The following is a 12030-nucleotide window of genomic DNA, read 5'->3' as shown; positions in this document are numbered from 1 at the left end:
CGCAGTTCCTCTGCTAGGGCAGCCCCACACCCCTCTCCCTTTCCGGGGCTGAAGGACTTACCCCCTCGCTGCTGCTGGGAGGATTGAGTCTCTGCTCAGTCCTCCCTGGGACTTGTGACTGAAGAGAGTGAGCTGCCTCACCAAGGTCAGACCCCTCGGGGGTGGCCCACAACCAACAGCTGGCCTCCTCCTCTCAATTCAGGAGGACCTGCCCCGGGTTGGGCCCCTGCTGTGACCTTGGCACTCAGCCCCCTGTGTCCAGCCCTGCTCCCCTGGTCATCTGCGGGTTCCATCTCGAAAACCCAGCGTGGGCCTAGACGAAGGGTGTACATGTAGGGTATGAACCAGTCCACTTCTCTGTGAGTTTGAAACTTTCTCAAAATAAAAACTTAAGGGGAAAAATAAGTTAAAGACAAACGGGATAATACGTATCAGAAAAGGTTAGGATCTTTCATATATGATGCATTCTTACAAATCAGTAAGAAAAAGACAAACAGCCCAATTTTTAACACACGCAAAGGAAATAAACAGGAGCGTTAGAAAGAAGCATTCTGAGACCAACAAACCGGTGGAAACATGTTTAACCTCACTAGGAGTCAAATACATGTCCTTCTAAAACAAGAAATATCACTTTTCCCTTAACAAATTTGAGAGGATTGAAGGAAATGAACCCAGGGCTGGCGTGGGTTTGGGGACGAGCTCTGTGCCCAGCCTCCTGGGAAAGGTCTGGTGGCCGTTATCAAAGCCACTGAAAGCTTTGTGTCCCTGTGTGTGCGCCCAAGTTCTCCAGACTTCGGCAGTCCTTTTCCTTTAGCATCCAAACAGAAAGGCTGGATTTGCCGTGCCCCAGGCAGTGGGGGGTGTCCTGGAGGAGCGTCACAGAGCAGAACAGGATCAAGGCAGCCCTGGGACGCCACCATCCCAGCAGCGTCCTTCTCCAGCTGGCTGGAGTGCTCACCTCACCTGCCTCTCCCAGAGCTCACAAGTTGCCGACAGACAACTCCTCCCAAATGTCCATTACTTTTTAATACAAAAAGATGAAGCTCTTTGTCTTCCTGCTCTTCTCCCCATCTCCTGAGACCTTCCTTTACTCAACAAAGGACACAGAGACTCACCAAAGTGTTTTTTGACACATGAGCTGAGCACTTTGCTCCCAAACGGCCTCCTGGTGTATCTGGCTCAAACAGCTAGCTAGCCTTGAAAAGACCACCCAATCATCTCCTGCCATACACCCCACCTTTCCATCATATATCCATACCTTAAGGACTGGACAAGTAAGTTATTGTATATCGGTACATGGCATCCTAAGTAAAGATTTAAAATAATGGTTTGGGAGGTAATTTAACATGGAAAAATGTTTACAGGGTGACAAATGAAAAAGCAAGTTACAAAACAGTACATCCAGTAAGATTTTGTATTGTTTAAAGATATATATACATACATACATACATATATATATGTATAGAACAAAATGTCAAGAGAGAAGGAACAACAAAATGTTCATGGTTGTTATATCTGATATAGAATGAATGGTGAATTTTATGTCATTTTTGCACTATCCATATTTTCTGTATTTATTCTGCAATGATGAATTAGATCTATACAACAGTTCTAGAAGATTCCCTGCTTGCCTCCTCTGCTTCAGAATCATGCTTCTGGTGAAGGATGCCTCACTCACTACCCCACCTTGTCATTTCCATCCTGAGGCCCACCTTGACTCTGGCCTCAACTTCCTAGAAGAGTATTGTTCGTCACACCCCAGTCCCCGTCCTGAAATACTCTTTCCTTTGTTCATTCTGTGAGTCCACTCACTTCTCCTTTGGAATAAATGTAAACTCTTGGGCGTGGCACACAAGGCCCCCCAAGGGCAGGCCCCACATGGTGTCTGCAGCCTCCTGACCTAGCCACCCCTGGGCACGCCCTCCTCCCCAGCCCCAAGGACACTGTGCTCTCTGGAGGCATGTTGGCTTTGCACTGCTAGCTAGGACACACTTTATGTCTTCTCTCCCTCCTCCTCCTCCTCCTCCTCAAGCACCCCTTGAACAGTTTCTAGTTCCGGCCTTATGTAAGTGCTTTACAGCTGTACCAACAAGAAGCCATTGCAGAAAACCCCCACTTAGAGTGGTCTAAGCACTCGTGTAAGGAGAAGTCTTGACACATCTCAAGAAAGAGTCTAGGGGCACCTGGGTGGCTCAGTCGTTAAGAGTCTTCCTTCGGCTCAGGTCATGATCCCAGGGTCCTGGGATCGAGCCCCGCATCGGGCTCCCTGCTCCACGGAAAGCCTGCTTCTCCCTCTCCCACCCCCCCTGCCTGTGTTCCCTCTCTCACTGTGTCTCTCTCTGTCAAATGAATAAATAAAATCTTAAAAAAAAAAGAGTCTAGGGCTTGTATGATAGTTCATGGGCCATCAGGTCCCCATCTTCAATGGATAAGTCCCAAATTCATGCCTGTACTTCACAGCCACAAAATGGTTGCTGCCTCTCCAGCATCACATCTCCTTTCCAGGCAGAAGACAAGGAAGAAACAAAGAGTTTTCTCCTAGTAAGGTAAATCATCCTCAGGAACTTCTATATATGTGGCCAGAATTGTCACATGCGCCCTCCTAACTGCAAAGGGGGCTGGGGGTATGAGAGTTTCACCTTTCCAGCCTCTGTAGCAGTAAAAGTTGAAGAGGAAGGGTGCTGTGAATGGCTTCGGGGTCACTAATCTACAGTGCTTACCATACATTTCCTCTCATCCCAGTCATATTTAGTCTCAAGCAGTGCTGTGAATTAAAGGTTTCCATTATGTGTGTTTCACCAATAAGAAAACCCAAAGCTCAGAGACAACATTCACATTTTTCATGACCCAGGTCTGGAACCACCTCCTCCGGGAAGAGTTCCTTGTACGGCCCAACCCCAGGCGGAGTTAGTTGTTTGTCTTTCCCTGTGCATCTTGGGCCTGCATCCATGTTGACATCTCCAACTGTTCCTGAGTGATGTATGAGTCCCCCAAGGGTCTTCTGCATCCTCAAAGCCTGGCAGGGTCGCAGGCCCAGAGCTGTGGCTGGGAGCGTTTGCTGAGTAACCAGGGAGGTGGTGGTCCGGCTCCACTTGGGATGCCTAGACCCCTACAATGCTAAAGCGTCACTTTAGAGGACAGAGAAAAATCAGCAGATCCCCAGAAGACCCACCCCACCAGAAACAAGGGAGTGTTAGTGCATGATGCGGCCAGAGCTCGGATCAGACTCCCCATGGGCTGCAGACTGCACTGCCCCTGGGGCCCAGGGACTTTCCTGGGGTACGGGGAAACTGATGCCTGCAGCATTCCTCCAGGGCAGTGTGAAGGGAAATTAGAAGATCCTCTGCAATGTGGTTTGCATTATTGCAGCTTCAGCCATGGAAGGGGCTCCCTGAGTCAGGCAGGAAGCAGAAAATATCAGATTTAGATCCCACATTCCGTGCATTGTATACAATTATCCACTGGAGCCACATAGGGGCAAGCAGGACCCACAGACACAGAAAGTGGGATTGCTCTCAGGGACCGGGTTGCTCTGTTCTGGGGAGCCAGTCGTGTTCTTGGCAGGCACCAGGAGCCCCAAGTGCCCCAGCGCTGTGCACTCAGGAACCCTGCGGCCAGGGGTGAGTTTCACTTGCCTGCAAGCCATGGGTGACAGGCAAGCTACCAGTTGCAGCAACAAGGGGGAGTCCCCTCAACCCCCCACCTGTGCTCAGGGTGTAAGTGCTTCCCTAGATCCTCCTGGACTGTCTCCTTGACCAAACTTTAGGCTCCTCTGATCCCTCTTCTCCAATCAGCCTTGACCTTGACCCCACTCGCCCCCTGCAACCTGCATGGATGGCCCAGTCTAAGCAAGAATCCTGTTGAGTCAGCTAAGAGACAATTGCCTCCCACCATCCCACCACCCCACCCCACCCCACCCCAGAGGGAATCTGATCACCCTCCACATCTGCACCTTTGATGTCTAAGCTCTGGCCTGCCTTCAGCAAGAATCCTGCTAGGTCGGTTGAGCAGGAACCTCCTCCCCTTGCTGTCTCCTCCAGACCCTTGGGCATCGATCCCCACGTGCCCTTGCTCTACGGAGCTGAGCCTGATGCCCCTGCTGTGATAGTCCAGAGCCCACTGCAGTAGTCTCAGGAAGTCTTCCGAGGGGTTTTAACAAGAGTCAGAACAATTATCTCCTTAGCAGGGGAGAGGAAAGAAGCTTTGAGAAGCTTTTGTTGAGAAGGCCCTGTTGCTCTTTTACTGGAAGGCCTCTGGAGTCGTCAGGGGCGGCTTCTTGGGACAACGCCCCACCCGCGGGTCTAATTGATCTTGTTTGCTGGGCTATAGGTTACCTCATCTGACCCTCCTCTAAGCACCCCCGGGGCCATGACCACTGGCTGCCTTGTTTCCCAACACTCTCCCCAAGGCAGCGGAGCCCAGTAATTTGCCGTGTGAACCGGGACACTCTGGGCACTCTCCTAAGAGTGACCCGGGCGCTGTCGCCACCAGGACAAGCGGCGCAGCCCAGGCCTTGCGGTTACCAACAAGCTTCCTGCGCTTATCCTCGCGTGCCTCCCGGCCGCCGCGTTGGCTCGGGACCCTGGTCCGGGCACTAGGGGTGCGGGTGGGGAGACAGGGGGCGTGACCTAGCTGGACACGGGCCTCCGACAGCGCCGAGCCGGCGCAGGGCGGTCGGGGCGTGGTCACTGCTCGAAGTTGCAGAAAGGCCGGAAATTTACAGCGGCCGCTGGCCGAGCTCGGTGGCCACCAGGGGGCGGGCGGAGGCTGGAGCCGGGGCGGGCCGAGCGCGCGGGGCGGGGACGCGGCGACGCTGGCGCCCGCGGGTCCCGTGACCGTGCGCCCCGCCCGGAGCCGCCGCGGTCATGCAGTCCCCGGCGGTGTTCGTCACCTCCAGGTGAGCCAGACCCCCCGTGCCTGGCGCCGCGTCTCGGGTGCGCGCGAACGAGCCGATGCGCCCCCGTCCGAGGACCAGGCGGAGGCGGCTGGCCCCGTGGGCCCGCGGCGCGGCCTCGCCAGCGCCCCGGCGGGTTGCCTGGGGTCGGCCCCTCCACCGCCCTGCAGGAGAGGTGGGCGCATTGAGTGTCCCCGTTTTACAGATGGGGAAAACTGAGGCCCTTAAAAGGGTAACGAACTCGCCCCGGACCCAGTGGAAGGCCGGGATTGGCTGGCCCCGCAGGCGGGCGGAGAGGGGGTCTCCTGTCCCCTTTGCAGATGTGCGTTCATTTCTTTTGAGCCCGAAAATACGGTTTATGGCTCCTTTCAGTGCTCACTGTGTGCCAGGCCCAGTGCGTGGCCCTGGGGATGGGGGTGAATCAAAAAAGGCCCGGCCTTGCAGGGGGCACGGAATGAACACAAACCTGCGGGGGGGCCAGAAGCTAAGGGGGGGCGGGCAGTAGGTTCAGGTTCCTTGGGAACACAGTGCAAGTGCGGAACCCGACTTCGAGAAGTGGGCGAATGAGGCCACGTCCCTCAGGAAGAGTAGGAGTTAACCAGGCGAAGGCAAGAGAAGAGGTGGCAGCTCCTCAAGGAGGCAGCTCAGGAGAAGTGCAAGTTAGAGGCCTCGGAGGCAGAAGGTGCCGGGTGGGCTCACCCTGACCCAGACCTGGGGGACCTGGTGCAAGGTGGATCCTGGGAAGCATGGGATGCACATGCTTTGAGTCTTTCGTAGAGTGACTCACTTAAGGTATTTTCATAGACCCCACTCTCGTTCCCCCTACACAGGATCTTGGTCTAAGATGCCAGTTTATTGCTTAAATGAATGTATGTCTTTCCCAGCCCAACTGTTCTTTTTCCAGCTGTAATCTGAGCGCCCCTGTAACTTCAGGTCTAGAAAAATGTGATTCTGTAAGTAAACCCTGATCCCAGAACCTGCTTGGTGCCCCCTGCATGGCCCAGGGAGGTCACAGGCTGTGTCTTCATAGGCGCAAGAGGTGTACCTGGTGCTCCCTAAGTCACCTCTCCCTGAGCCTGTTTCATTCTCTGCAAAAAGGAGGTTTGAGATTGGAAGGTGTGAGCAGTGCCGGCAAAAGACACCTGTCTCAGCCACACGCAGTGGGGTGTGACTTTGGTGCGGGGTGCTTTGGAAGGGGGTGGGTGGCTTCCCTCCCTGCCCCGATCCTGCAGGGCCTGCCCACGGGCATGGGTGCATGGGTGCTGGTGATGAAGACCCAGGGGGCGGTGCTCACTCCTTCCTACTCGCACCTGCCCACAGGGTGGGTTCAGACGCTCGAGACCAGTCACAGGGCAGGCGCTTCACAGTCAGGCCCCAGCACAGCTTCCCAGCGTAGCCCCCCGCCGCTCATCACCGCGTGCATTCACACCTGCGTTCGTCCAGCAGCTACTGACCTGCTCTGTGCCAAGGACTGGTTCAGATTCAGTGGACAGAATGAAGCCCATCTCATGGAGCTTTAGTGGGGACAGCTAGACAGGAGGTAGACAGATGATGTGTCAGGGATGATAAATGGTATGAAGGAAAATTCAACAGCAGGGAAAAAGAGATAGGAGTGAGTGCTGTTTTGTCCAGGAGTGTCGTTCTGATAGAGGGGCAGTTGGGCAGATCCTGACTCCCTGAGGGAGAGAGCCATGAGGGTATCTTGAACAAGACCGTACGAGCAGAGAGGACAGCAGAGCCAGTGTCCTAGGGCAGGCGTGAGGGGGGGCGGGGAGGGATGGTGCTTGGGCACCAGCAAGGAGGCCAGCATGGCTGGAGTGGAGTGGGCCTGGGGGAGTGTTGGGTGAGGCAGTGAAGAACTGTGGGTTTGGGAGCAGGGGGACAGTGCGGGGGGTGGAGGGAGAGAGAGAAGGGGGGAAGGAAGACTTGCAGAAGCGTGCCTTGAGTAGGAGATGGCCTCAGGTAGGAGCCAACCAGTGTGTCCCCAGCGGTGGGGGAGGCTCAGGGATTTCTCTCATTGCTGCCCTTCTTGGTGAAATAAGCAGGGCTGTCAGGAGAACAGGCATTGGGGGTTTATCAGGGGTTTGTTGAGAGAGGCGGCTTAGACTCCATGTCTTGCTGTTCAGCGGATGGTCCCAGGAACAGCAGAATAGCATCAGCATCACGGGGGAGCTGGCTGGAAATGCAGACTCTCAGGCCCCGGCCCCGACCTGCTGAATCCAGATCTGCCTATTGACAGCTTCCTCAGGTGACTCGGATGCCTGTGAGGTTCGAGAAGCTTGGTCTAAGGCGTAGCTGACCACCCTACGCCCTTGAGCCATGTCATGCCCATAAATAAAGTTTCTGTATCGGCTGTGGCTGCTGCATCTGTTACCTGGAAGAGTTGTCAACTCCTAGTGTGTCCACCGCCGCCCTCCCCCCCCGCCGGGCCCAGGGCTTCTGATTCAGTGGCCTGAATTTCCCAGGTGACACCGTTGCAGCGGGGACCACACTTGGAGAAGCCCAGGTCTAGAGCAAGGGAGGGGTGCCAGGCCCAGGCTGCAGCTTGCTGCTTGTGGCCATGAATTCCCTGTGGGACCGGGTGGCATGTCCGAGTGTTTGTCCCCGTCCCGGGCAGCTGCTGGGCCCCGGTACAAAGGAGGCAGAGAACTGGAGAGTTCGGGACGGGGCGGGGGAGCTGGGGCCCGAAGCCGTGGTTCCAGCCGTGGCACCCCAGAGCCTCCCAGCTGAGGAGGCATGACAGGAACAGGAGGGACAGCAGAAGGCAGCGGGCTTGTGGACTGCGGGTCCCGGTGTGGTCAGATGCGGGGTACTGAGAGGGAGAGCGTGAGCCCGGCCGTAGGCCCCCCTCCTCTGCACTTCCGCCCGCCTGTGCTTCATTGCAGTAATGATCCTGAGTCCTCCCTCCACCCTGCAAGAGGCAGCCCCGGCTCTGGGGTAGCTCTGACCTGCGGAGACCCGGGCAGGTGACTCCCTTGTGTCTCTTTCCCGCTCTTTAAGTGGGTCCCAGCGGTGGTGTCCCCTGTAGGGCTGCCGGAGCAGGAGTGGCTCAGCTGAGGTCCCGAGAGCCTGCAGCAGCGCTGGCCGCCGCGAGGCTCACCTCGAGTGGGCTCTGCGCTCGTCACGGGAACACGCGTGCACACCGCGCGCTAAGCCAGGAGCAGCCCGGCTCGCTCGGCGCGAGGCCAAGCACACTCATTCGGTTACTGGGCAAAGGAAAGGAGGGCTGATACCTTAGGTGTGGTGTTCCATCTCACAAAGGTACATCTGGTGTCGCCTGGGCCTCCCCGCGTCATCAGCCTGTGGCAGTGTGCTCTGGGTCCCGGGAAAATGCTCGTGTAGGTGCACACTTCACATGCGGGCGTATGGCATTGTCCCTGGTGGGTGACAGACGGCATCCCCATGGTGACTGTGTTGCATGCCTGGTGTGGAGGTGGGAGAAATCCGCGCGGAAGGAGTCCTGGGGGACAGAGTGTCTTTGAGGTATTGGGACCTTAGTCCAGAGAGGGAAAGGGCCTTGCCCTGGTACAGTTTTAGCCCAGAAGCGCCCTCCTCCTAGGAGCACCCCTTTACTTGTGTTCTGGAAGTCCTACCCAGCCCATAGAAGGTTTGACCTTGATGATGAGGGGTCCTGTCCATGTGTATTTGAACACGTGGGTCTGCATTACCCCCTTACAAAGGATGGGGATGCAGTTACCGTATTTTTTTATCACTTCAGGGAAAACGTTTCGTGACTTGTTTGCCCCCCATACAACTCAGTACGTTGGTGTAGCATTGACAGATTCTGCGAGAGCTGTGCTGTTTTGCTGAGCACCCTCTCCAAGCCTCATGCAGCAGCCTTCTCAGTGCCTTGCGGGGCCCCGAGGCTAAGGAGGACCCTGCATCCAGGGCCCTGGGCAGGTTCGGTTGTAGCCCCGCTGCCCTCCGGTTCGCTGAAGAGATGCGTGTCTACCCAGGCTCCCGGCGGCGTCTCGTTCTTGCACTACGTGCAGGGAGCCAGGCACGTTCCTTGTCGGGAATAGAGCCCCCAGATGCTATCCCTCCGAATCCTGCAGGGGCTCATGCACCGAGGGTATGGAACACTCCTCCCTGTGGGTGACTTTCCACAAGCCCGTCTCTTCTGCTCCCACTTGTTTTGCTGCTGGGGACGGCCCGGGGTCTGGGAGCAGCCCATAGGCAGGACCCACGCGTGAGGCTTGGGAAGCCAGGCCTCAGGAGAGGCTGGTGTGTGGCGGGGCAGGTGGCCCGAAGCAGTGACCACTGAGGACAGCCTGCAGAGTGCCCCCCACCCAGGCCTGCAGGATCCTCCTGAGGTCCTGTCTGCGTGTCACTCGAGAGGCCTGCTGACTTAAACCTGAGCTTCCTTTGCCTTCTCTCCCTTTGGCAGGCGAGTGCAGAATGTCCACACGGGCCTCGACCTGACCGTGCCCCAGCACCAGGAGGTGCGGGGCAAGATGATGTCAGGCCACGTGGAGTACCAGATCCTGGTGGTTACCCGGCTGGCTGCGTTCAAGTCGGCTAAGCACAGGCCCGAGGATGTCGTCCAGTTCTTGGTGAGCTGGGGGCTCTGCCAGGATGTTCCTGGGGGGGCCCAGGGGGCAGGGGGCCAGGCGCGCAGACGCACCTGCCACCACGGTGTGAGCAGCATCAGGGAGCGGGCGCTTCTCTAGCCAGCACTGGGGCACAGGGGCCCCCCGGCAGAGGGCACAGCCTAAGCGGAGGCTAGCCGTGGGGGTCGCGTGCGGGGAACTGCATGCAGTGGAGCATCATCCCGAAGGAAGCGGGAGACAACGGGCAGAGTCTGGGTCATGGAGGGCGTGTAGGGAGCCTGACTTGCCTTGCAGCCAAAGAGGAGTTTTAAGTAGGAGAGTGACTCACTGGCCCATCCGGTGGGGAGTGGAGTTGGGTTGGAAGGAACCGGGCAGGGGTAGGGGGCCCAGCGACCAGGCCAGTGATGCTCCAGGGGAGGGCTGGAGGCAGGCCAGCAGTGGTTGGTGTGAGGGGGACACAGAGGGTTGTAAAATATCTCCACGGTAACATGCATATCATCTGCTGACTGACCATGTGCACCAGCGGAAGTAAGGAGCGGAGGGGCAGGTCTTGGGGCGGGGGGGCTGTGTAGAGTATAAAGTGTCTGTCTGATGGACACAGGAGGACGAATCCATGAGGCTAGAGCCAGGGACCTGTCAGGCCTAGGAGGCAGGTGTGGGAGGCGTCAGCTTGGAGGTGATGTTGAAAGTCTGGGAGTGGATGAGGTTGCCCAGAGAATGGACGTTCAGGGCGGAGGGAAGGGCTTAGGAGGGAACCCCAGAGACGGTCGCGGAGAGGGAGGAGCCTCTGAGGCCTTCGTGGAGTCACAGGAGCTGAGGGAAGAGAGAGCTTTGAAATAAAGGTAAGATGAACCAGAGCCCTGTGGTCTAGATGGGATCAGTAGCTACAGGTTTGCACGCGGTTCATTCTGAATCTCCTGGCAGCCAAGACAGGAAGGGAAACAGTGAGTGACCCCGCTCCGGTGCCCTAGGAGCAGAGACGTCACCTTCTCAGAGATAAAAATGCATGGCATGGGTCTTTGAGGGAGATTTAACACATGGGAAGCATCTAAAGGACATGTCTTTCATGTGCTACTTTGACTTTGGGTGAGAATCAAGGTCTAATGTTAGGTGGTGGTTCTGGTTCTGCTTGGCCCCGAGTGGTGGGGTTTGCAGCTCCTGACAATCTGGCCCGACCCCCTGTGGAGCTCCACACACGCCCGTTTTCGGGGACGGGAACCAGAAGAGCATATCTGAGGTCACGTCTCCGGGCATAACAGAGAGGCAGCATTCGGGGAGCCCCGAGGAGCATCCAGGCAAGCCTGTTCGTGCTGTGCCGACGGCCAGCCTCACGTGTGACGACAGCTTGACCCCTCCATGCATCACACCAGTGCCGCTTTCTTCTGACCAGTAATACCCACGCCCTGCGAAGGGTGCGTGTGCATGGCCTGGGTGGCCGTTCCTGCAGTGCTTCTCAGACATTTTGAACCACCTGTGAGGGCAGAGGAGAATGCATTTACCACCACCACCGCCCCCCCATGAAATCTGGGGATGTAACCCAAAGCCAGAAAGTCTCTGAAGTTTCATGATTTAGCTTTAAAAAAAAAAAGCATATTGCATTCTATTCCTGAAAAGGATACACATGCTTTAACATAAAAATGAATTTAATTGCTAATCAGAAAGTAAAACCAGTCCCGGAAAGGGGCACTGGGTACGCCTGCCGATTAGCGGACTCCCCGTGCGCTGCTGCCGTCTGCCCTGCACGTGGACTCGCCAGACACACGGGAGCTCCCATCCTCCGCACTCCCTGCCCCTCTCAGCCTCTTGCTGCAGTTCAGGTAGCTACTTGAAAAGCCCTGGCTTTGGAACACTGATGAATGTGGGTCCTGGATGGGGTGACACCTCTGACTTAAAACTTCCTGGCCCCTCGCACGGTCAGTGCTCTGGAAACTCGAAGCTTCCATGACCACGGTCCCGGTGGGTCCGTGGGCTGGGCCAGTGTGGAGCTGTCGGGCCAGCAGAGGGCGCTCAACCCTCAGGGTCAGAGCTTCCCGGATGGAGCCTGCCTGGAGTCACCTGTTCTCAGGACCGCGGGGGCGGGGCTTGGAGCCTGCATCCCTTGTGTGAAGGGATCCTCTTACCTTTCCTTGAGGGCTGTTCTCAGGAAAGCTCCAGAGCCAGGCTCTTGTGTTGACAACTGCAGGCTACAGTCCCCTGTCCCAGGTGACTCCCCAGTGTGTGGGGGGTGGGGGTGCTGGGGATCTAAATTCCACCCAGCCACCTGCCAGCATCTGAACCCCGCACAGGCTGGGGGTTCTGGGGAGAGTTCTAGTTGGCCAGGGTGCATGCTCTGACACCACCGTGCCCCAGGGTTCCCGGGTCTCGTCCATCAGCCACAGGCATTTCCAGCATTGGCCTGGGAGTAGGAGTGGGACTATCCTTGTTTGTATGCTCCGTGCTCCCTCAGAGTCTCGCACAAGGGGAGAGCACAGAGTCCAAGACAAGGGAGGATGCTAGGCGGCTGGTGGGGTGTGTGGCTGGGAGCTGAGAGCCCACTTGGGTTACATCCGCAGCGATGCCTCGACCCTGCCACGCTTCAGGCTGCTC

The 12030-nt window shown here is 56.9% G+C and overlaps 1 protein-coding gene and 1 long non-coding RNA gene across 5 annotated transcripts in view; both read left to right on the top strand.

Moving 5' to 3' along the window:
* Positions 1-4803: 4803 nt before the first annotated feature.
* Positions 4804-12030, top strand: part of HS1BP3 (HCLS1 binding protein 3) — a 37736-nt gene continuing 30509 nt past the window's right edge. For 2 of the 4 annotated variants that reach the window (XM_035000661.1, XM_035000658.1), the window contains exons 1-2: positions 4804-4897; positions 9282-9447. In XM_035000661.1, the coding sequence (XP_034856552.1) occupies positions 4866-4897; positions 9282-9447 (198 nt within the window). In that variant the 5' untranslated portion in view covers positions 4804-4865. Of the gene's footprint in view, positions 4898-4938; positions 5070-5778; positions 5848-9281; positions 9448-12030 lie in introns of those variants that run through there. The other 2 variants (XM_035000659.1, XM_035000660.1) reach the window with 2 other exon arrangements.
* On the top strand, positions 5084-7247 carry LOC118007631. Its single transcript, XR_004678443.1, has 2 exons — positions 5084-6059; positions 7021-7247. It is a non-coding gene; the product is annotated as an uncharacterized LOC118007631 (long non-coding RNA).

The sequence above is a fragment of the Mirounga leonina genome, unplaced genomic scaffold, assembly GCF_011800145.1.
Source record: "Mirounga leonina isolate KUSES-001 unplaced genomic scaffold, KU_Mleo_1.0 Mir_125, whole genome shotgun sequence".
NCBI classification, from domain to species: Eukaryota; Metazoa; Chordata; class Mammalia; order Carnivora; family Phocidae; genus Mirounga; species Mirounga leonina.
Note: the sequence above shows the minus strand (reverse complement) of the source record. Positions and strands in the feature narration are given on the sequence as shown.